The 21,279-nt window shown below is 42.6% G+C and overlaps 1 protein-coding gene across 6 annotated transcripts in view; it reads left to right on the top strand.

Moving 5' to 3' along the window:
• The window catches only part of LOC117503122 (disks large-associated protein 2-like), a 425,071-nt gene that overhangs the window by 392,140 nt on the left and 11,652 nt on the right, over window positions 1-21,279 (top strand). For all 6 annotated transcript variants that reach the window (XM_034162291.1, XM_034162297.1, XM_034162296.1 and 3 more), the window contains 3 exons: window positions 3,177-3,262; window positions 3,390-3,796; window positions 15,649-15,740. In XM_034162291.1, coding sequence (XP_034018182.1) covers window positions 3,177-3,262; window positions 3,390-3,796; window positions 15,649-15,740 — 585 coding nt within the window. The remainder of the gene's footprint in view (window positions 1-3,176; window positions 3,263-3,389; window positions 3,797-15,648; window positions 15,741-21,279) is intronic.

Here is a 21,279-nt window from a genome sequence, read left to right as displayed (position 1 = left end):
AAAATAATGGAGAAGCAACCTGAGCTGCTTCTGGCATTTTTACATAAAACAAACACAATAACAATGTCTATAAACCCAGAGAATATATTCACGAGAGTTTTAGGCACAATATACAAAGAGTTTAATGCTGTCGTCCGTGTGGAGCCTGATCAGAGCGTCTCAAATGCATTTCTTCTGTTGTGAATGTACTGTGATTACCCATAATGCACCTGGACACAGCATGTCCACACTAAAACCTTCAAAATTAGTGCATTACTTTAAAACTAAAACATACAGGGTGGGCCAATAAAATGTTACCACTTTTAGATCGTACACAAGTTTTTGTAATGAGAACTTATTTGAAAATTTTATTTATGGACTTGTAACAGAAGCATCACGTTAACATTTGATGTCAAAGGTTTCCCACTTTGGCTCTTGTTTTCACATAGCTCAATAATTGATGACATGTTCAATCCATGCTCCTCTTCTTTCGATTACAACTGCAACACACACATTGAAGTTTGTTTTGACATTGCCACACATCTCAAGAGGGATTCTCCGAATTTCTTTTTCATTTTCAGCAATTGATATTCCTGAAAATGAAAAAGAAATCTTTATTTTGGAAATTGTACGAATTAAAAAAGTGGTAACATTTTATTGGTCCACCCTGTATATTTGATATTTTCACTTTATAAAACTTCGGACGTGATGTCAATTTAAATAACTTGTCCAAAATTAGTTTGGTTAAAATTTTAACCATAAGATAAAACTGTATGCCTCTGGATGACTTGGGTGATATTGCCAACATATCTGTATGGGGTCAAAAGAAATTAGATGTTTTTCTTTTCTGTGATCAGTTCTCCTTTGCCTGCAGAAGATACAGTTTTTTCTGGAACCAGCTCTCCTCTGGTTGCAGAGGATAGAGCGGTTTCTTCTGGAACCAGCTCTCTTCTGTTTGCAGAGGATAGAACTCCACATCATCCACTACAAAACATTTAACAGGTAGCTACTCAACTGATTTTAGACTTAATAAATGTTTGTAACTGTTAAGCTTTGTTCACCATGCCTACAAAAATATGTTAGCGGTCTAAAAATGATCGGACCAAAACTTATCGGAAGATAATTGGTCCAATGATGGTTTTCAGAGTTATCTGAAAAGCTAATCCGGTAATGAAAACATTAGCGGTTAGCGGATTGGCTGAACTGTGCCCACCACTGGACCTTCGATCCCTCAGGCGGCACTGCATTAAAAACTGACATCATTGTGTAAAGGATCTTACTGCGTGGGCTCAGGAACACTTCTGGAAACCATTGTCCGTTAACACAGTTCGTCGCTACAAGTGCAAGTTAAAACAATACCATGCAAAGTGAAATCCATACATCAACAACATCCAGAAGCGTCGACGCCTTTTCTGGGCCCGAGCTCATTTGAAATGGACAGACGCAAAGTGGAAAAGTGTGCTGTGGTCTGATGAGTCCACATTTCAAATTGTTTTTGGAAATCATGGACGTTGTGTCCTCCGAACAAAAGAGGAAAAAGACCTTCCAGATTGTTACCAGCGCAAAGTTCAAAAGCCAGCATCTGTGATGGTATGGGGGTGTCTTAGTGCCCATGGCATGGGCAACTTACACATCTGTGATGGCACCATCAATGCTGAAAGGTACATCCAGGTTTTGGAGCAACACATGCTGCCATCCAAGACAATGTCAAGCCACATTCTGCACGTGTTACAACAGTGTGGCTTCATAGTAAAAGAGTGCGGGTACTAGACTGGCCTGCCTGCAGTCCAGACCTGTCGCCCATTGAAAGTGTGTAGCGCATTATGAAGTGCAAAATACGACAACAGAGACCCCGGACTGTTGAACAACTGAAGTTGTACGTCAAGCAAGAATGGGAAAGAATTCCACCTACAAAGCTTCAACAATTAGTGTCCTTAGTTCCCAAACATTTATTGAGTGTTGTTAGAAGGAAAGGTGATGTAACACAGTGGTAAACATATCACTGTCCCAGCTTTTTTGAAACGTGTTCAAAATGAGCAAATATTGGCACAAAAACAACAAAGTTTATCACTTTGAACATTAAATAACTTGTCTTTGTGGTGTATTCAATTGACTATAGGTTGAAGAGGATTTGCAAATCATTGTATTCTGTTTTTATTTACATTTTACACAACGTCCCATCTTCATTGGAATTGGGGTTGTACATGAGGCTCCTGATCTCTTGCGTTTAACATTCGCTTCAGTAATTCAATAATCAGAAAAACCTGGTTTACATGATTTCAGTTCATAAGTTGGATTTCTTTTGAAGTGGAGAAAAGAGAAAGGACAGTTTGTTTTTTTTAAACATAGACTTTATAGAGAAAGACAGCGCGCTCTCTTTCTCTCTCTCTCCAAGAAATTAGCTCTTTAGGATGCAGAAACAGGCACAAATGTAAAAGAATGAAACAAATCTGATTAATGGTTTACATGTTTATGTACATGTAAATGGGGCCATTGTTGGGTCAGTGGCTGAAGTTCCATCTCTTTAACACCAGGTGGCACACCCACCCCAAATACCTATACCTTTTTCAGTATTTGCATTTCCAAAATGCCACAAGAAACCACTAAAAAAAATAAATAAAAGTAATTAATTTACTCATATTTGGAGTCAGTCTAGTTAACTCGATGCACCTTTCCTACTGGCGCGTTTAGTTTTTCTGCCCCCGGCTAAAAAAATCCTCATTCTCTTTAATGTGGTGCTTTTTCAGATGTTTAAGTTGTATTGTAAGTTGCAGCGGAGCTTCCGCCTCTCGATACAATGACTTTGTAAACATTGCATGTCTTACTTTACAGTGTTTCTAATGTAAAATACAGTGGACATGCTATGATGAAAAGTTGGTCAGGATTGCATGAGACACGCCTCCATTCAGGAAATCCCTTGTACAGTTTGCAGCCAGCAAGACATTTCAGCACACACACAGATGTGGCTCCTGGATCGGAAAACTGACTTAAGTTGGTATCGGAACGCAATACCAGTATTGGATTGGATTGGCCCCATCCCTAGTTTCTGTATTAAACAGTAAAATGAAACAAATAAGTGTGCACTGGGTACGAATGTCTGTTTAAGAAACATGAAGGAACTGTCTGAATCCTGAGTTGTCATTGTAAAGGAGAGTCATGTGTTATGGTGATAGCTTGACTGTGTCTGTATTTTTCAGGTGGAAACTGTGACGGACTCCGAGACTGAAAGCAAAGGCCTTCCTCAGTTCCATTCAATAGGGATCCAGGTGGAGGATCAAAAACGGTATCCCAGCTTGTTTTCAGCTCTTACTTTGGTTCTTTATAGGGTGACCATATGCTTGAACGTCCTTTTTTTTTAAACCACATTTTTCAAATTCCATTGTGTGGTCATAACTGGTTTTCATTTTTAGGCATGGAAGGTTCAAACGCTCCAACAGTGTGACCACTGCAGTGCAAGCAGACATGGAGTTAGAGGGCTTTCCTTCCATGCAGGACAAGAGCCTGCAATTTGGTGGGGCCTTTGGCCGCCACTCTGAGCCCAGCACACCCACACAGTATGGGGCCATCCGCACTGTGCGCACCCAGGGTCTGTTCAGTTACCGGGAAGACTACCGGCCTTCCAGCGGGCCTCCCAGTCCTCAGCCTGAATCCTGGCTGGTTGAACACAGCCTTGAGAGCTCTGAAACAGGCCGAGTGTCACCACTACGCAGGGACGGAAGTTGGTTCATGCAGCTCCTTCATAATGAAACCAAGCGGCTGGAGGGGTGGTGCAAAGAGATGGAGAGAGAGGCAGAGGAACACGACCTTTCAGAGGAGAGTGAGTGTCTTGAAAGAAACACAAAATGTTGGACATGCTACAATTATTATTATTATTATTATTATTATATTATTATTGTTATTATTTGTAGTAGTAGTATTAGTATTATTATTAGTATTAGTGCAATTCTCGTGGATAAATGAACTACAACAGCCCTGAAATTTCCCAAAATTAAAGGGCTTAAACATATATTTTAGTAAATGTATAAAATTAAATTGATGAAGTCAATAAAATCTCCCAAATAACAATAGCTAAGGATTTTAGTAGGTTTATTTTCTCATCATATTTATGAAATATGAGCTGATGCATAAAATATACATTATTGTGATCACAGCAAAAAAATGTCAGTCTTTGTAATATGTTGTACATATAATAAATACATATTATAAAGATGTTGGCATTAGGTGCAATGTCAAGGCGCTGGCATTGCACCTAATGTTAGCATGAGCTGTTCGTGCCTCCATTGTGACCAACAGGATTTCTAATGTGTTTAAAGATGTCAGTACTTGTGACTTTGGACCTGAGTGAGGGGAGCCTTAAGCAGTGATTCATCTATATTATAAAAGCAAAGTGGCTTCTGTGTGCGTATGTGCGTCCGCACGTATGACTTAGATCATGGCGGAACCAGGGAGAACTGACATTTGCTGTTTGGTATGCTTATGTACGAGGTCTGTGAGAAAAGTATCCACCTTTTTATTTTATGCAAAAAATATATGGATTTGATTCATATGTTTTTACGTCAGCCAAGCTTGAACCTTCGTGCGCATGCGTGAGTTTTTTCACGCCTGTCGGTTGTGTCATTCGCTTGTGGGCAGGCTTTGAGTGAGCACTGCTCCACCCCTCTCGTCATTGTTTCATTGCGAGGAAATGGCGGAATGATTTGGGCTTTTTTTCCATCAGAATTTTTTCAGAAACTGTTAGAGACAGGCAGCTGGAAACCATTCAAAAAATTTATCTGGCTTTTGGTGAAAATTTTACGGGCTTCACAGAGAATAAGGAGTGTTAGTACATCTTTAAGGATGGCCCACAATGACGCACGGCGCGCCACGCTCCGAGCCACCATCGAGAGGCAGAAACTACCACATCATTTCTAAACGGATGGCTGTATGGAGCCGGGACCGTCGTGTGCAATTTCTCTGGTTATCACAAGAGCTGGACATCAGCCATTTTCCGGCAGATTTCACTTTTAACAAGAGATTTTGTCATGGAAAGCCGCACGGAGGCTTCGCGCGTCACGACCGATTCGCTGATGAAGCGAGACAAAGGAACACCTCCGTTTCGGAGTGTTAGAGGACAAGTTGGGACAAGCCCAGCTCTCCACAATTTCTCTTATACTCATCGACTGGTAAACGCTGAAAGCCGAGATAGGCATGTGCCAGCTTGTCCTCTAACACTCCGAAATGGAGGTGTTCCTTTGTCTCGCTTCATCAGCGAATCGGTCGTGACGCGCGAAGCCTCCGTGCGCCATTGTGGGCCATCCTTAAAGCTGTAGTAACACTCCTTATTCTCTGTGAAGCCTGTAAAATTTTCACCGAAAGCCAGATAAATTTTTCGAATGGTTTCCAGCTGCCAGTCTCTAACAGTTTCTGAAAAAATTCTGATGGAAAAAAAGCCCAAATCATTCCGCCATTTCCTCCCAATGAAACGACGATGAGAGGGGTGGACCAGTGCTCACTCAAAGCCTGCCCACAGGCGAATGACGCAACCAACAGGCGTGGAAAAACTCACGCATGCGCACGAAGGTTCAAGCTTGGCTGATGTAAAAACATATGAATCAAATACATATATTTTTTGCATAAAATAAAAAGGTCGGATACTTTTCTCACAGACTTCGTATTTTGGGTCAAGGATGAATCCTGGAAAAAACAGAACGTTGATAGGACAAAAAGTTTTGGAGAACTTAGCAAATTTAACTAAACAAATAAACAATGGATGTTGTGCTGGAATGCACCATAGGAGTTTGGGGTTTTATTGTATATAATAACAGCAACCTAAACAATTTATAAATGCATTAAAACAGCAACTTAACATTAAAAATTACATAATTAAAAAGAAATAAGGGCTGAGTTATTCAAAAAACTGTTGAGGTCTGAGGTTCTAAAACATTCTGGAATCACACACTACTACTTCCAACTCATTATAAAATTATTACAAATTATTATAAATTTATTACCACCCTTGAAAAATGTCAGCTACCTATTTTATAAACACAACCCAATCTAGAGCCGGTGGATTCCCATGGACAATGGGCTAGTGATGGATTTAATTATCTGTGTTTTGAAAACTTGTCAGTGTCACCTAAAGCATTGCTAATGGGCATCACATAACGTGATGCTAATTGGCTAATGCTTGCGTGAAAACTCACTAGCGTCAATACTTAGAGTTAAAATTTTACTTGGAAAAATTATATTGCACATCTTCATTTAATTTTACATGTTGCCTGAAAAAAAAAATCTGTGTAATTTTTTCCCTCCACCGGACTGACTAACAAACATACACAACACAAAACACAAATTTCTGATTTGTAACTTGTGTGTGGGTTTTTACAAATAAATGTTTATTTGCAAAACTGAAAATTCTGTTTGTGAAGGCTGATTCAGCATTGATGGATCACCGAACACACACATTCATCACTTTGCTCGGATATGCAATATTGAGACATTCTCAGCGCAAAACTGCAGTTGAGATCCACAAATACGTCAGTCGCTTATTCACATTATTGGCAGAATTATTAGGGGGGCTGAGGGGGGCTTAGCTCATTATTGGGGGGGCTCAAGCCCCCCCTTGGCGCCGCCACTGATCCGAATGGACCTGCTGTGTACGGCATGCCAGAGCATTGCAGTGATATGACATGCTGTCACCTTTTTATCATCATTCACTTGACTCTCATGAATGTCACAAATTGCTCTATGAAAATTAATGATCACAACATACACACAATGCAATGCAACTTACTACAGCTTAACTAAAGTGACATGAAATATACAATGACATGGCCAAAATTCATCTCTGTTACCGTGCATAGAATGGGTAACTCAGCTAGTTATTATTATGTATTGGGTTTCAACAGTGTAGCAGGTCACTCAGTGGGATCAGAGTTGGGCAGTCAGTACTGTATAGACCTGGGCCTGTCGCATTCACAAAGCATCCTAAGGGTAAAAATAGCTCTAGTGACATCATTCTAAGAAAAATCTTAGAATTCCTCAAATTGTATGACATTTCTTAGAATTTTCCCTTGGTAAGATAGAAGTTACTCACAAAGCACCTTAAGAGACCTCTGAAGGTGAAAAACTGTTAAGAGGACAAGATAGCAGAAAGACAGACAGGAAGGAGAGTCATTCCGTAACACTCTCCCAGCTTGATCGTGTAGAGATAATAAACAATTATAGACTTTTGATTTCGGTGTACCCGTGATTATGTGGACATGGTCAGGATAGGTAAGGCCTCGGTGAACCCCATCCTGACCAGGTCCGCATAATCACGCATACACCGAAATCAAAAGTCTACAACTGCTTTATTATATGGTAAACAAGAAAATTGGGAGTTTGTCAAACATACTAAAACTGAAAAATCAGTCTCAAGTTTCAGCTCTTTATTATTACTGTCATACTACACCAACTGACATCCCATCGACCGACTGGAGATACCTGTTAAGTCCGTGACGAAGAGTCATCAGGCTTGTTTTCTTATAAAGTTTGCCATTCGCCTGTCTAGGTTCTGCGTAAAATCGACCAAGTACTCCGTCAAGCATCCGACTGTCATAAGTTTCAAAGTTGGGCACATGTCCCTTTTCAGTGACGTACTTGCAAAACAGGTTGGCTGCTGATTGTGTATTTCTTCAGGTGTTCACGTTTTTCGTGTAAAATTAATTTTAAGACTTCATCAATTGACGCCGGGTCGAGGGGGAACTGATCAGATAGAGAAGCAAAGCGCATATCATTTCATTTCCCATAATGCCTTTTGGTGCATGTGTTGGTAAACACACAAACCTTCAGAATTAACGCATTACTTTAAAACATATGTGCCATATTTTCACTTTGTAAAAATGACAGAGTTGAAGTTAATGTAGATAAACTGTCCGGATTTATTTTTATGTTTATAAATGAAACCATGAGTGTAACTGGTTGGATGGATTGAGCGATCGTGATGCTGTGTTTCTGAGTTCATGGCCAAACCCAGGTCACTCCACCCATGTGACAGTGGATGCTAAATATTAATTAAATATATATATAAATACATTTGTGCTGTAGTTTAGAGTATTTTATGACAAACACCTGACTCAGACCTGAACTCAGACCTCTACTGGTGGTTGGCTCTCACTGCGGTATTGTATCACTTCCTGTTCCGGAGCACAGCTGTGTTTTGCTGTATCTGTTAGCTGTTTATTCTGCGTAGTTAGATTGATCTAGATAACGATTTGTTTCACAGTGTAATCTTCATGTGCCTTAACTAAAGCACTCCCTCTGCTGAATCACCTCTAAATTATTTACACATTATTCACTTTGTGTGTTTTTAGGAATCCGCTAGCTTAGCGCAGCTACTAGCTCTTAGACGGTTTAGCATGGTGGCTTCTTCTGTCTCTCCCGCACTTGTCTGCTCTGGGTGTGAAATGTTTAGTTATTCCTCGGCCTCCTTTAGCAGTAATGGTACTTGTAATAAGTGTAGCTTATTCGTAGCTTTGGAGGCCAGGCTGGGCGAATTGGAGACTCGGCTCTGCACCTTGGAAAATCCTACAGCTAGCCAGGCCCCGTAGTCAATGCGGAACAAGGTAGCTTAGCCGCCGTTAGCTGTCCTTTAGCAGATCCCGAGCAGCTGGGAAAGCAGGCCGGCTGGGTGACTGTGAGGGGGAAGCGTAGTCCTAAACAGAAGCCCCTGTACGCCACCAACCCGTTCATATTTCTAACCGTTTTTCCCCACTCGGCGACACACCTGCAGAGGAATAAACTCTGGTTATTGGCGACTCTGTTTTGAGAAATGTGAAGTTAACGACACCAGCAGCCATAGTCAGTTGTCTTCCGGGGGCCAGAGCAGGCAACATTGAAGGAAATTTGAAACTGTTGGATAAGGCTAACCGTAAATTCAGTAAGATTGTAATTCACGTCGGCAGTAATGACACCCGGTTCCGCCAATCGGAGGTCACTAAAATTAACATTGAATCGGTGTGTAACTTTGCAAAAACAATGTCGGACTCTGTAGTTTTCTCTGGGCCCCTCCCCAATCGCACCGGGAGTGACATGTTTAGCCGCATGTTCTCCTTGAATTGCTGGCTGTCTGAGTGGTGTCCAAAAAATGAGGTGGGCTTCATAGATAATTGGCAAAGCTTCTGGGGAAAACCTGGTCTTGTTAGGAGAGACGGCATCCATCCCACTTTGGATGGAGCAGCTCTCAGTTCTAGAAATCTGGCCAATTTTATTAAACCCTCCAAACCGTGACTATCCAGGGTTGGGACCAGGAAGCAGAGTTGTAGTCTTACACACCTCTCTGCAGCTTCTCTCCCCCTGCCATCCCCCCAATACCCCATCCCCATAGAGACGGTGCCTGCTCCCAGACCACCAACAACCAGTAAAAATCTATTTAAGCATAAAAGTTCAAAAATAAAAAATATAGCACCTTCAGCTGCACCACAGACTAAAACAGTTAAATGTGGTTTATTAAACATTAGGTCTCTCTCTTCTAAGTCCCTGTTAGTAAATGTATAATAATTGATCAACATATTGATTTATTCTGCCTTACAGAAACCTGGTTACAGCAGGATGAATATGTTAGTTTAAATGAGTCAACACCCCCGAGTCACACTAACTGTCAGAATGCTCGTAGCACGGGCCGAGGGGGAGGATTAGCAGCAATCTTCCGCTCCAGCTTATTAATTAATCAAAAACCCAGACAGAGCTTTAATTCATTTGAAAGCTTGACTCTTAGTCTTGTCCATCCAAATTGGAAATCCCAAAAACCAGTTTTATTTGTTGTTATCTATCGTCCACCTGGTCGTTATTGTGAGTTTCTCTGTGAATTTTCAGACCTTTTGTCTGACGTAGTGCTTAGCTCAGATAAGATAATTATAGTGGGCGATTTTAACATCCACCTAGATGCTGAGAATGACAGCCTCAACACTACATTTAATCTATTATTAGACTCAATTGGCTTTGCTCAAAATGTAAATGAGTCCACCCACCACTTTAATCATACTTTAGATCTTGTTTTGACTTATGGTATGGAAATTGAAGACTTAACAGTATTCCCTGAAACCCCCCTTCTGTCTGATCATTTCTTAATAACATTTACATTTACTTTATTGCACTACCCAGCAGTGGGGAATAAGTTTCATTACAGTAGAAGTCTTTCGGAAAGCGCTGTAACTAGGTTTTGTTGTGAAAGTGTCGTGACACAGACCCACAACAGGGGGCGTTAATGAACGGACAATGGAATAGCCAAAAGGTAACAATTTAATGTTGTGAATCACACAACGATGTACAGACAATAACAATACAGTGACTGTCAATCATACACCAGGTGACGTGTGGGCAGGCTCGACGATAGAAGACGCCTGGCGAGAGAAAAGCCGGATCCACACAGCTTCCACTGCCAACGGAGCTGAAGAACACCGGAGCCGCCAAGCCCTGTGCCCCAGGTGGCCGCTGTCTTCAGCAGTCAGACCCGGTACTGCTGGCAGAGAACAGAGACAGTCCAGATGAGTGTGAGGTCGCACACTCAGTAATCCCACAGTCTGTATTCAGTAAAGGAGGGAGAACCTCCACCTCCAATCACACACTCGTGCAGCTCCTGAGATAACCACTTATCTGGGTGGGGTGTGAGGTGAAGCCGTCACAGTCCACACCATAGGCCAACTCCGCAGACAGGGTATCCGATCCCAGGAAAACGGCTGCAAAAAGAGATCAGACTAATACTCGAATTTAAGTCAGCAGAGAAAATTACCTGATTGGTAGTTGATTTCTCGGCGGGGAGGTGGAGTGCTGGCCCACCACCACAAGATGGCGCCCTGCTTGAAGTGCGGGCTTCAAGCACGAGAGGGCGTCGGAGCGACCAGGAGTGACAGCTGTCACACATCATCCGTACCAGCTGTCACTCATCCACTACTCATCACCACCACCATAAAGGCCGGACTGCAACTCCACCTCCCCGCCGAGAAATCAGCTACCATTCAGGTAATTTTCTTTGCTGACTCAAAACATTGAGTAATAATCTGAACTTCTTTGCAGCCGTTTTCCTGTGGTGTGTCCTTATCTGTGGGATTGGCGTTTGGTGTGATCAGCGACGGCTTCGCCTCACACCCCAAACCAGATAAGTGGTTAAACAGGAGCTGCACGAGTGTGTGATTGGAGGTGGAGGTGCTCCCTCCTAACTAAACACTGACTGTGGGATTACTGAGTGTGCGAACTCACACTCATCAGGACTGTCTCTGTTCTCTGCCAGCAGTACCGGGTCTGACTGCTGAAGACAGCGGCCGCCTGGGGCGCAGGGCTTGGTGGCTCCGGTGTTCTTCAGCTCTGTTGGTGGTGGAAGCTGTGTGGGCATCCAGCTCTTCTCTCGCCAGGCGTCTTCTATCGTCGAGCCTGCCCACACGTCACCTGGTGTATGATTGACAGTCACCATATTGTTATTGTCTGTACGTCGTTGTGCGATTCACAACATTAAATTGTTACTTTTGGCTTATCCATTGTCCGTTCATTAACGCCCCCTGTTGTGGGTCCGTGTCACGACACTTTCACAACACTTGGCCCCACAAATCTTAGAAACATGGTGTCTAACCAGATCCTTACTCTGGATGGCATTACCCTGACCTCTAGTAATACTGTGAGAAATCTTGGAGTCATTTTTGATCAGGATATGTCCTTCAATGCACATATTAAGCAAATATGTAGGACTGCTTTTTTACATTTGCGCAATATCTCTAAAATTAGAAAGGTCTTGTCTCAGAGTGATGCTGAAAAAGTAATTCATGCATTTATTTCCTCTAGGCTGGACTATTGTAATTCATTATTATCAGGTTGTCCTAAAAGTTCCCTGAAAAGCCTTCAGATAATTCAAAATGCTGCAGCTAGAGTACTAACGGAGACTAGAAGGAGAGAGCATATTTCACCCATATTGGCCTCTCTTCATTGGCTTCCTGTTAATTCTAGAATAGAATTTAAAATTCTTCTTCTTACTTACAAGGTTTTGAATAATCAGGTCCCATCTTATCTTAGGGACCTCTTAGTACCATATCACCCCAATAGAGCGCTTCGCTCTCAGACTGCAGGCTTACTTGTAGTTCCTAGGGTTTTTAAGAGTAGAATGGGGGGCAGAGCCTTCAGCTTTCAGGCTCCTCTCCTGTGGAACCAGCTCCCAATTTGTATCAGGGAGACAGACACCCTCTCTACTTTTAAGATTAGGCTTAAAACTTTCCTTTTTGCTAAAGCTTATAGTTAGGGCTGGATCAGGTGACCCTAAACCATCCCTTAGTTATGCTGCTATAGACTTAGACTGCTGGGGGGTTCCCATGATGCACTGAGTGTTTCTTTCTCTTTTTGCTCTGTATGCACCACTCTGCATTTAATCATTAGTGATTGATCTCTGCTCCCTTCCACAGCATGTCTTTTTCCTGATTCTCTCCCTCAGCCCCAACCAGTCCCAGCAGAAGACTGCCCCTCCCTGAGCCTGGTTCTGCTGGAGGTTTCTTCCTGTTAAAAGGGAGTTTTTCCTTCCCACTGTCGCCAAGTGCTTGCTCATAGGGGGTCGTTTTGACCGTTGGGGTTTTTCTGTAATTATTGTTTGGCTTTTGCCTTACAATACGTATAAAGCGCCTTGGGGCAACTGTTGTTATGATTTGGCGCTATATAAATAAAATTGATTTGATTTGATTTGAATAATCTGGCTAATGTGGTGAAACATCTGAATGGATCAGATGCCTCTGTTGCAGTAGACACGCTGAGTGAAACTTGCCAGATTTAATGTTGCATGCTAACGGCATAACATAACATTTATTGTGTGATTAAAAATTGTACAGGTAGTACATAAAAGTACACATCAAACGTTGCTATTCTGAAAAATGGCTGTGCACCAACGTTTTCCATCCATCGTGGTGGAGCTTGAGAGGGGCTGCAAAGAGGAATGGACAAAACTGCCCAAAGAGGACTTGAGGCTGTAATTGCTGCCAAAGGTGGCAAAGGCTGTGAATACTTAGGTACATGTGATTTCTTAGTTGTTTATACATATATATATATATATATATATATATATATATATATATATATATACACATAAATTTGCAAAAATGGGGAAAAAAAACCTTTTTCATGTTGTCATTGTGGAGTGTTGTGAGTAGAATTTTGAGGGTGAAAAATGAATTTACTCCATTTTGGAATAAGGTCAGGGCCTTATTCCAAAATGGAGTGTGGAAAAAGTGAAGTGTAGTGAATACTTTCCGGATGCACTGTGTTTGCACTGTCTGTCCATCACTGCACTGAATTCTATCCAGGGGAGTTGTAGACTCTCACGCCCCTCTCACACAGATGACGTGTTTGTGGCATTTGGAGGCGCACGTGGCACTCGTCACCCATCTCGCAACTATCCGCCACAAATGCGTCATACAACGCCCCATGGTTGCTGGCATTCAACAGGGTGTGGTGTGTGTTTTAGTCATGTTCAGAGGACTCACCACTGGTGTGTATGCCCCAGCATGCCACGTACAGGCCACGCACACACTGAACGCCACTGTCTCATGACAGCATTCATTGATAATGTTCAGTATAGCACATGAATTGTTGCCACTAACACAACATGCCCACGCCTTCTGTGTGGGAGGCACTTCATCTGTTTCATACTGCAGAATCAGGATAAGCACTGGCATTCTGTCAATCTATGCTCCCACTTGAGATGCACCATTTTATGGCTTTGCGCATGTATATTTCTGACATCTGTTTCCACATCATAAATCTGTGCAGCCTTACTAAAGTAACTTTGTGGAATAAGTACACTCCCTTCGAAATCATATGTAAAAAATATAATAGTGTATCAAAACATGCCCCAGTGTTCTTACAGTACATATGGTGTAAGTGAAGGTGTAAAATAAAATGTGTTTACTGATAGGAGATATTGTTTTATAGGTAAAAATATAACAGCATCAAAACATAGTCCCCATGCTGTGATACTACACACACCGTTGTTTGTGATTTAAATAAATAAAACTCATAATTCATTTCTAATATAAATTTTATAGGATATGAGCTACAAAACTGGAGATGGGGTCCATAGTTACAGTTTGTATTTTTGATAGGGTAGCATCAATCAATGGAATCTACTATTGACTGGTGTTGCAGTCACATTTTTCAGCAAAGCAGCAGAAATCATCAACACCACCAGTAGCCAACAAAATCTGTATAGGGCATATGAGTTACTAGTGTACAACCATTACTCTATTAGATTAGATAGAACTTTATTAATCCCTTGGGAAGTTTCCTCCAGGGAAATTGAAGTTCCAGCGGCGTTGTATAGCAGCACACAGGGTAAAGAATCACACAGAATATAAAAAGTGAACGCAAAGAAAAAAGAAAGCAGTTTGCAAATATAAATACATATACAGTGGGGCCAAAAAGTATTTAGTCAGTCCCTGATTGTGCAAGTTCTCCTACTTAGAAAGATGAGAGACAAAATGAGAAAAAAAATCCAGGAAATCACATTTTAGGATTTTTAAAGAATTTATTTGTAAATTATGGTGGAAAATAAGTATTTGGTCACCCACAAACCAGTAAGATTTCTAGCTCTCACAGACCTGTAACCTCTTCTTTAAGAAGCTCTTCTGTCTACCACCTGTTACCTGTATTAATGGCACCTGTTGGAACTCGTTATCTGTATAAAAGACACCTATCCACAGCCTTAAACAGTCAGGCTCCAAACTCAACCATAGCCAAGACCAAAAAGCTGTCGAAGGACACCAGGAAGAAAATTATAGATGTGGACCGGGTTGGGAAGAGTGAATTTACAATAGTCAAGCAGGTTGGTGTCAATAAATCAACTGTGGGAGCAATTGCAAGAAAATGGAAGCCATACAAGACCATTAATAATCTCCCTCAATCTGGGGCTCCACGCAAGATGTCATCCCATGTGGTCAAAATGATCATGAGAACAGTGAACGAAAATCCCAGAACTACATGGAGGGACCGGATGAATGACCTGCAGAGAGCTGGGACCAAAGTAACAAAGACTACACACTACTGCCAAGACTACACACTACTGCCCAGCGACAGCCCCAAAACATCAATGCTCTAGAGGAGATCTGCATGGAGGAATGGGCCAAAATACCAGCTACAGTGTGTGCAAACCTGGTGAAGACTTACAGGAAATGTTTGACCTCTGTCATTGCCAACGTAGATTATGTTACAAAGTATTGAGTTGAATTTTTGTTCTTGACCAAATACTTAATTTTCCACCATAATTTACAAATAAATTCTTTAAAAATCCTACAATGTGATTTCCTGGATTTTCTTCCCTCATTTTGTCTCTCACAGTTGAAGTGTACTTATGATGAAAATTACAGACCTCTCTCATTTTTCTAAATAGGAGAGCTTGCACAACCAGGGACTGACTAAATACTTTTTGGCCCCACTGTACACAAATACAAATACCAGACATACTGATCGGTACTGGTTTACTTGCTGCTATTGTTCCTCTCATTCCTGTCCTCTGTCTTTCTGTTACTTCTCTCCCCGAGTGAGTCTGATGGCCTGAGGGACAAAGGAGTTTTTCAGTCTGTTGGTCTATAATAATTTGGGGAAAAGTATAGGACACGTGAAAAAACTGAAACATTTTTCAGTCATAAAATCAGGTGTACTGTATCTTTTTGTCTTTGTCAACAGTCCTGGGAAAGATCCGGAGTGCGGTGGGCAGTGCTCAGCTGCTGATGTCACAGAAGTTTCAACAGTTCTACTGGCTATGTCAGCAGAATCTGGTGAGTGACAGCAACAAAATCTAGATATTCCTTCTGGGTATATTGTGAAATGCTGTTGGCTTACATGTGGCTCTTATGTGTTAACTTGAAAAAATATAATCAGTCACAGCGATCAGGGGTGAGCTCGGACTCTTCTTGTTTAGTGCTTTTAGAAGGTGATTGCAGTTGTTCACCTTACAAAAATAGACCTCAGAGATTGATATCGAAGCAGTCCTTCTGCTACATTTGCCTCTGCAGTAAACGAAAGGGGAATTCCAATAAGAACCTGCACCCGTGCTCAGGCAATCCGTTATTGCACAGAGACAGCAGTTTGAATAATGCACCGTGTCTCACTGCTTAGGCCTCATGTCACGTCAACTGGAAATTCATACCTTTTCTAATGCTAAGTACGCACAGAGTCAGCATATATTACAAAAGGGTGGTGTCATCAGTGGGAATGTTTTCTGAGATACAGTAGAGAGAGATGGTGAAGTAGACACGCTGCCACTTAATCACATCTTCCAACAGCATAGCTAAATTTTTCAAACCTTGTGGAGGTGTTAGAATCTGCCTCCTGAATGCTATCTGTGTATGTCTGTGGAAATATGGTGGTGCTCTTTTTTGGTGATTGTTGGGGCGACACACTTCCCCTCTCTCCCCGTACATAATTGGATGATGCATTAACGGGAACATTGGTAGTGACAAGTCATAGATTGCCCCGAGCTTTCCCACATGTCCGAACGTGTCTGCCCCCCTCCTCCTTGCTGGACTAATGAAGAACTGCATTGTAAAAAGGAAAAATGCCTCTGATTGAGCAGAGGGTCTGGTTTGAGGCCTCACTTGATCATTTCTGCTCTCTGTGGGGAAAATGATCAAATTCAAGCTTCACTCAACAGTACTTGGGATCTACAGGACAGTTCGTCAGGTTCAGAGGGCTATGACATGAATCCAAGGAAAAAAATAATTTTAAAAATCAACCTAAATTTCAGAATTTTTAAAAAATGTATTTAATATATTGCACCATCAAAGGCACCCATAATTCAGTGAAGAAATAGTCAAACATGTACCTTTTTTGTTAGATATCTTATAATAAAGTTCTTGACGTGATCAGTTGAGGTCTGGGAGCACTAGTGCTACTCATTGTTGCAGCCACTACAACAAAAATTGAGGCAAGCAACCAGGCAGACATCCGGTCCAGCCACACCTCTATGATCCTCAGCACTGAGGGACAGGTATGGTGGACCATGTCCAGAGAAAGGAACCACATGGCCAAAATGTTCAACCTGATATTTCCTCACAATGCTCGTGGTACTCCTCATAAGAGTCTCCCTAAGTAAGACTTCATTCCACACAAAGTCATTCCAGCAGCATTCCATGATCCTCCAAAAAGACCAAACACATTTTACTGCCATACAGTGAAACAGCAAGCACCAGGACCCAGAAACAGCGGACCTTTGTTCTACAAAAGATATTGACACTGTAGTCCTCCAGTAAACAGATGACTCTTTTTCGGGGGTTGGTGGGAGGATGGGCACTGCTGCCATCATAAAATATTTATCAAAACTCAATACTGGAAAAGAAAACTTGTTTCCACATTCTGTGGGAGTATCTCTGCTGCTGCTTTCCATTGGAGGGTGAGATGCATTATGAGGTGAATGGGGTCAAGGGGTTTGGAGCTGCATCTCTGGAAAATGCAAACCACAGAGGACCAGCGGTCTTGTCTTTGGAGGGCAACAACTGGTGCAGTGCTGAGGGGAGGCCATGTCCAAACCTGAGGGTGGGCACCTGGAGCATCCTTTCTGTTAGCAGTGATGATCATCTTCCATTGCTGTTGAGGGAGCTTGGAAAATTCTGCATAGTGGATGCACCATCTGAGGTTCAGATACCTGAAAGTGGCCAGATCTCAGTGGGTGATTACTGAGGGAGTGGCAGTTGCTGTGGTGGACCAGCTCTTGCAGTGGTGTCATATATTTTTTCCTGAGTGTATTTTGAGGCTCATTCTCTGGGTGTCTGTTGGCTTGATCTGTGGTCGGACAGCAGTGAGGGAAATCTTTTTGAGGGAGACTTTTTAATCGCAATTTCGCTTGGTCATTGACAACTTCCCGAGAGGCGTCAGGGCAACCACTTGCACTTACAGGACTGGCTACAAAGAGTGCATCAGCTCTCGTGGATCTGGTAACCTCGTATATATTTAAATACTCCTTGATATTGCGAAACATTGTAAGCCATGAATTGCTGGATCCTGGTTTCAGTGTCAAGAGCTGCAATGCTGAAAAGAAATTGTAATACTAGCAGTGTTGCTTAGGATATTGATCATGTTCTGGTGGGAAAATGATGTAGACCTCTGCAGAAATGTAAGGTCTGTAGAATTGCTCACTCTGACCTGTTGTGGCTTCTTTGAGGATTTAGTTGAAGTCTGTCAGACTGTCTGCTCAGCATCCAAGAATATATCTGGCCAGACTGATTGTTTGAGTTTGTGTGCAGTCTGGCTGGAGGACTTGCAGATATGAACACAACTGGTGGTCCAAATGGAATGTGGGACTTCTTCCTTGACCAGACCATGAACATGATGGGAATGTTATTGGGGTTGCCAGTATCCATAGGCAGAGGTGTTTTACGAGGTCTGTCCATAAAGTATCGTACCTTTTTATTTTTTTTTTTAAACTATATGGATGGACATGTCTATCTCGGCTTTCAATGCTTACCGGTCCAGTAAGTATCAGTGAAATTGTGGAGAGCTGGACATGTCCAAACTTGTCCTCTGACACGCCGAAACGGAGGTGTTCCTTTGTCTCGCTTCCAAAGCGAATCGGTCGTGACGCGCGAAGCCTCCGCGCGGCTTTCCATGACAAAATCTCTTGTTAAAAGTGAAATCTGCCGGAAAATGGCTGATGTCCAGGTCTTGTGATAACCAGAGAAAGAGCACACGACGGTCTCGTATCCACAGAGCCATCAGCTTAGAAATGATCCAGTGATTTGTGCCGCATCGTCGCAGCTCGCAGCGCGGCGCACCGACCGTCCTTTAAAGGGGTCCTTAAACCTGTAATTAAAGTCTTTATTCTCTGTGAAGCCTGTAAAATTTTCACCGAAAGCCAGATAAATTTTTCGAATGGTTTCCAGCTTCTGAAAAAGTTCTGATGGAAAAAAAACCCAAATCATTCCGCCATTTCCAGACAATGAAAATCCGACGACGGGGCGGGACCACTCCTTCCACAAGGCGTGCTCACAGGCAAATGACGTCACCGACAGGCGTGGAAAAATTCACGCATGCGCACAAGGGTTCAAGCTTGTCCGACGTGAAAACATATGAATCAAATCCATATAGTTAATTAAAAAAAAAAAAAAAAAGGTACGATACTTTATGGACAGACCTCGTATGTCTGAGGCACTCATAATTCAGAGGATTCATAGAGCAGGTCTGGATGATCTGTACAGGGAGCTGAGAAAGCGGGCTGAGAAGGAACTGTGGGCCAACAAAAACGTCTTTGTTAGAAGAATCTATAATCAGGTAGCTCACCATCTGCGATCCAGTGACCCTTGCCTTGTTTACAGTGTAGTATGTTTCTCTAAACTTGCATTTCTCCAAACGTGCACCTTGTCCCACTGCAGTCAGTGAGTGATGAGATGCTGTTCTCCTGGCATTACAAACTTGATGATTGCAGGGATTCTACAGGAATATCACACTGCTCTCTGTGCTTAAGACTAGTAAGTCTAAGCAGGATGCAGTTCCAGTTACTGCCACTCAGCATTCAGAATGGTTTCAGACCAGGTTAGTTAACTGTGCTTTACGAGCCCTCACTGAATACAAGCAGAAGTATCGGCAGTGTAGTTTTGCAGCCTGTGCTGACTTTCATGAAGTGTCCAACTCATGTCTGGCCTGCTCTCTGAGGCACCCTGAACAGTTGCAAGATCCCCAACAAGTGTGACTGGTGCTGTTTAACACATGGTGTTTCGCACGTTTTCTCACAGGCAGAGAGGCACACAAACAGGGGCTCACAGGCATGTACACCCACAGGCAAACAACACATGGTGTGTGAATGGGTGAATGTGACGCATCACTGTAAAGCATGTGCTTCACATGGAAATACACTCCATTTACTACGTAGACACACACACATACACACAAATGTGACAACAATTTGTATAATTCAAATAAATCTGTTAGCTTTCCATCACAAAAATATGTAAGATGATTGAAACCATAAACAGCAGTGGCTGAAAGAACAACAAAAAAAAAAACAAATTTGACCCTGAAAGGCCTGATATCGTGTACATCCTCTTCCAGATCACATGATGTCCAGTACACAACCACAGAATCCTGGAGTTGCCATATGAACAAATGAAATATACACACACACACATACATATATATATATACACTCAACAAAAATATAAATGCAACACTTTTGGTTTTACTCCCATTTTGTATGAGATGAACTCAAAGATCTAAAACTTTTTCCACATACACAATATCACCATTTCCCTCAAATATTGTTCACAAACCAGTCTAAATCTGTGATAGTGAGCACTTCTCCTTTGCTGAGATAATCCATCCCACCTCACAGGTGTGCCTTAGACTGTCCACAGTAAAAGGCCACTCTGAAAGGTGCAGTTTTGTTTTATCGGGGGGGGGGGGGGGGATACCAGTCAGTATCTGGTGTGACCACCATTTGCCTCATGCAGTGCAACACATCTCCTTCGCATAGAGTTGATCAGGTTGTCAATTGTGGCCTGTGGAATGTTGGTCCACTCCTCTTCAATGGCTGTGCGAAGTTGCTGGATATTGGCAGGAAGTGGTACACGCTGTCGTATACGCCGGTCCAGAGCATCCCAAACATGCTCAATGGGTGACATGTCCGGTGGGTATGCCGGCCATGCAAGAACTGGGACATTTTCAGCTTCCAAGAATTGTGTACAGATCCTTGCAACATGGGGCCGTGCATTATCCTGCTGCAACATGAGGTGATGTTCTTGGATGTATGGCACAACAATGGGCCTCAGGATCTCGTCACGGTATCTCTGTGCATTCAAAATGCCATCAATAAAATGCGCCTGTGTTCTTCGTGCATAACAGACGCCTGCCCATACCATAACCCCACCGCCACCATGGGCCACTCGATCCACAACATTGACATCAGAAAACCGCTCACCCACACGACGCCACACACGCTGTCTGCCATCTGCCCTGGACAGTGTGAACCGGGATTCATCCGTGAAGACAACACCTCTCCAACGTGCCAAACGCCAGCGAATGCGAGCATTTGCCCACTCAAGTCGGTTACGACGACGAACTGGAGTCAGGTCGAGACCCCGATGAGGATGACGAGCATGCAGATGAGCTTCCCTGAGACGGTTTCTGACAGTTTGTGCAGAAATTCTTTGGTGCAAACCGATTGTTTCAGCAGCTGTCCGAGTGGCTGGTCTCAGACGATCTTGGAGGTGAACATGCTGGATGTGGAGGTCCTGGGCTGGTGTAGTTACACGTGGTCTGCGGTTGTGAGGCTGGTTGGATGTACTGCCAAATTCTCTGAAACGCCTTTGGAGACGGCTTATAGTAGAG

Source organism: Thalassophryne amazonica, chromosome 21, assembly GCF_902500255.1.
Source record: "Thalassophryne amazonica chromosome 21, fThaAma1.1, whole genome shotgun sequence".
Taxonomy (NCBI): Eukaryota; Metazoa; Chordata; class Actinopteri; order Batrachoidiformes; family Batrachoididae; genus Thalassophryne; species Thalassophryne amazonica.
This window is presented reverse-complemented; position numbering and strand designations above follow the sequence as displayed.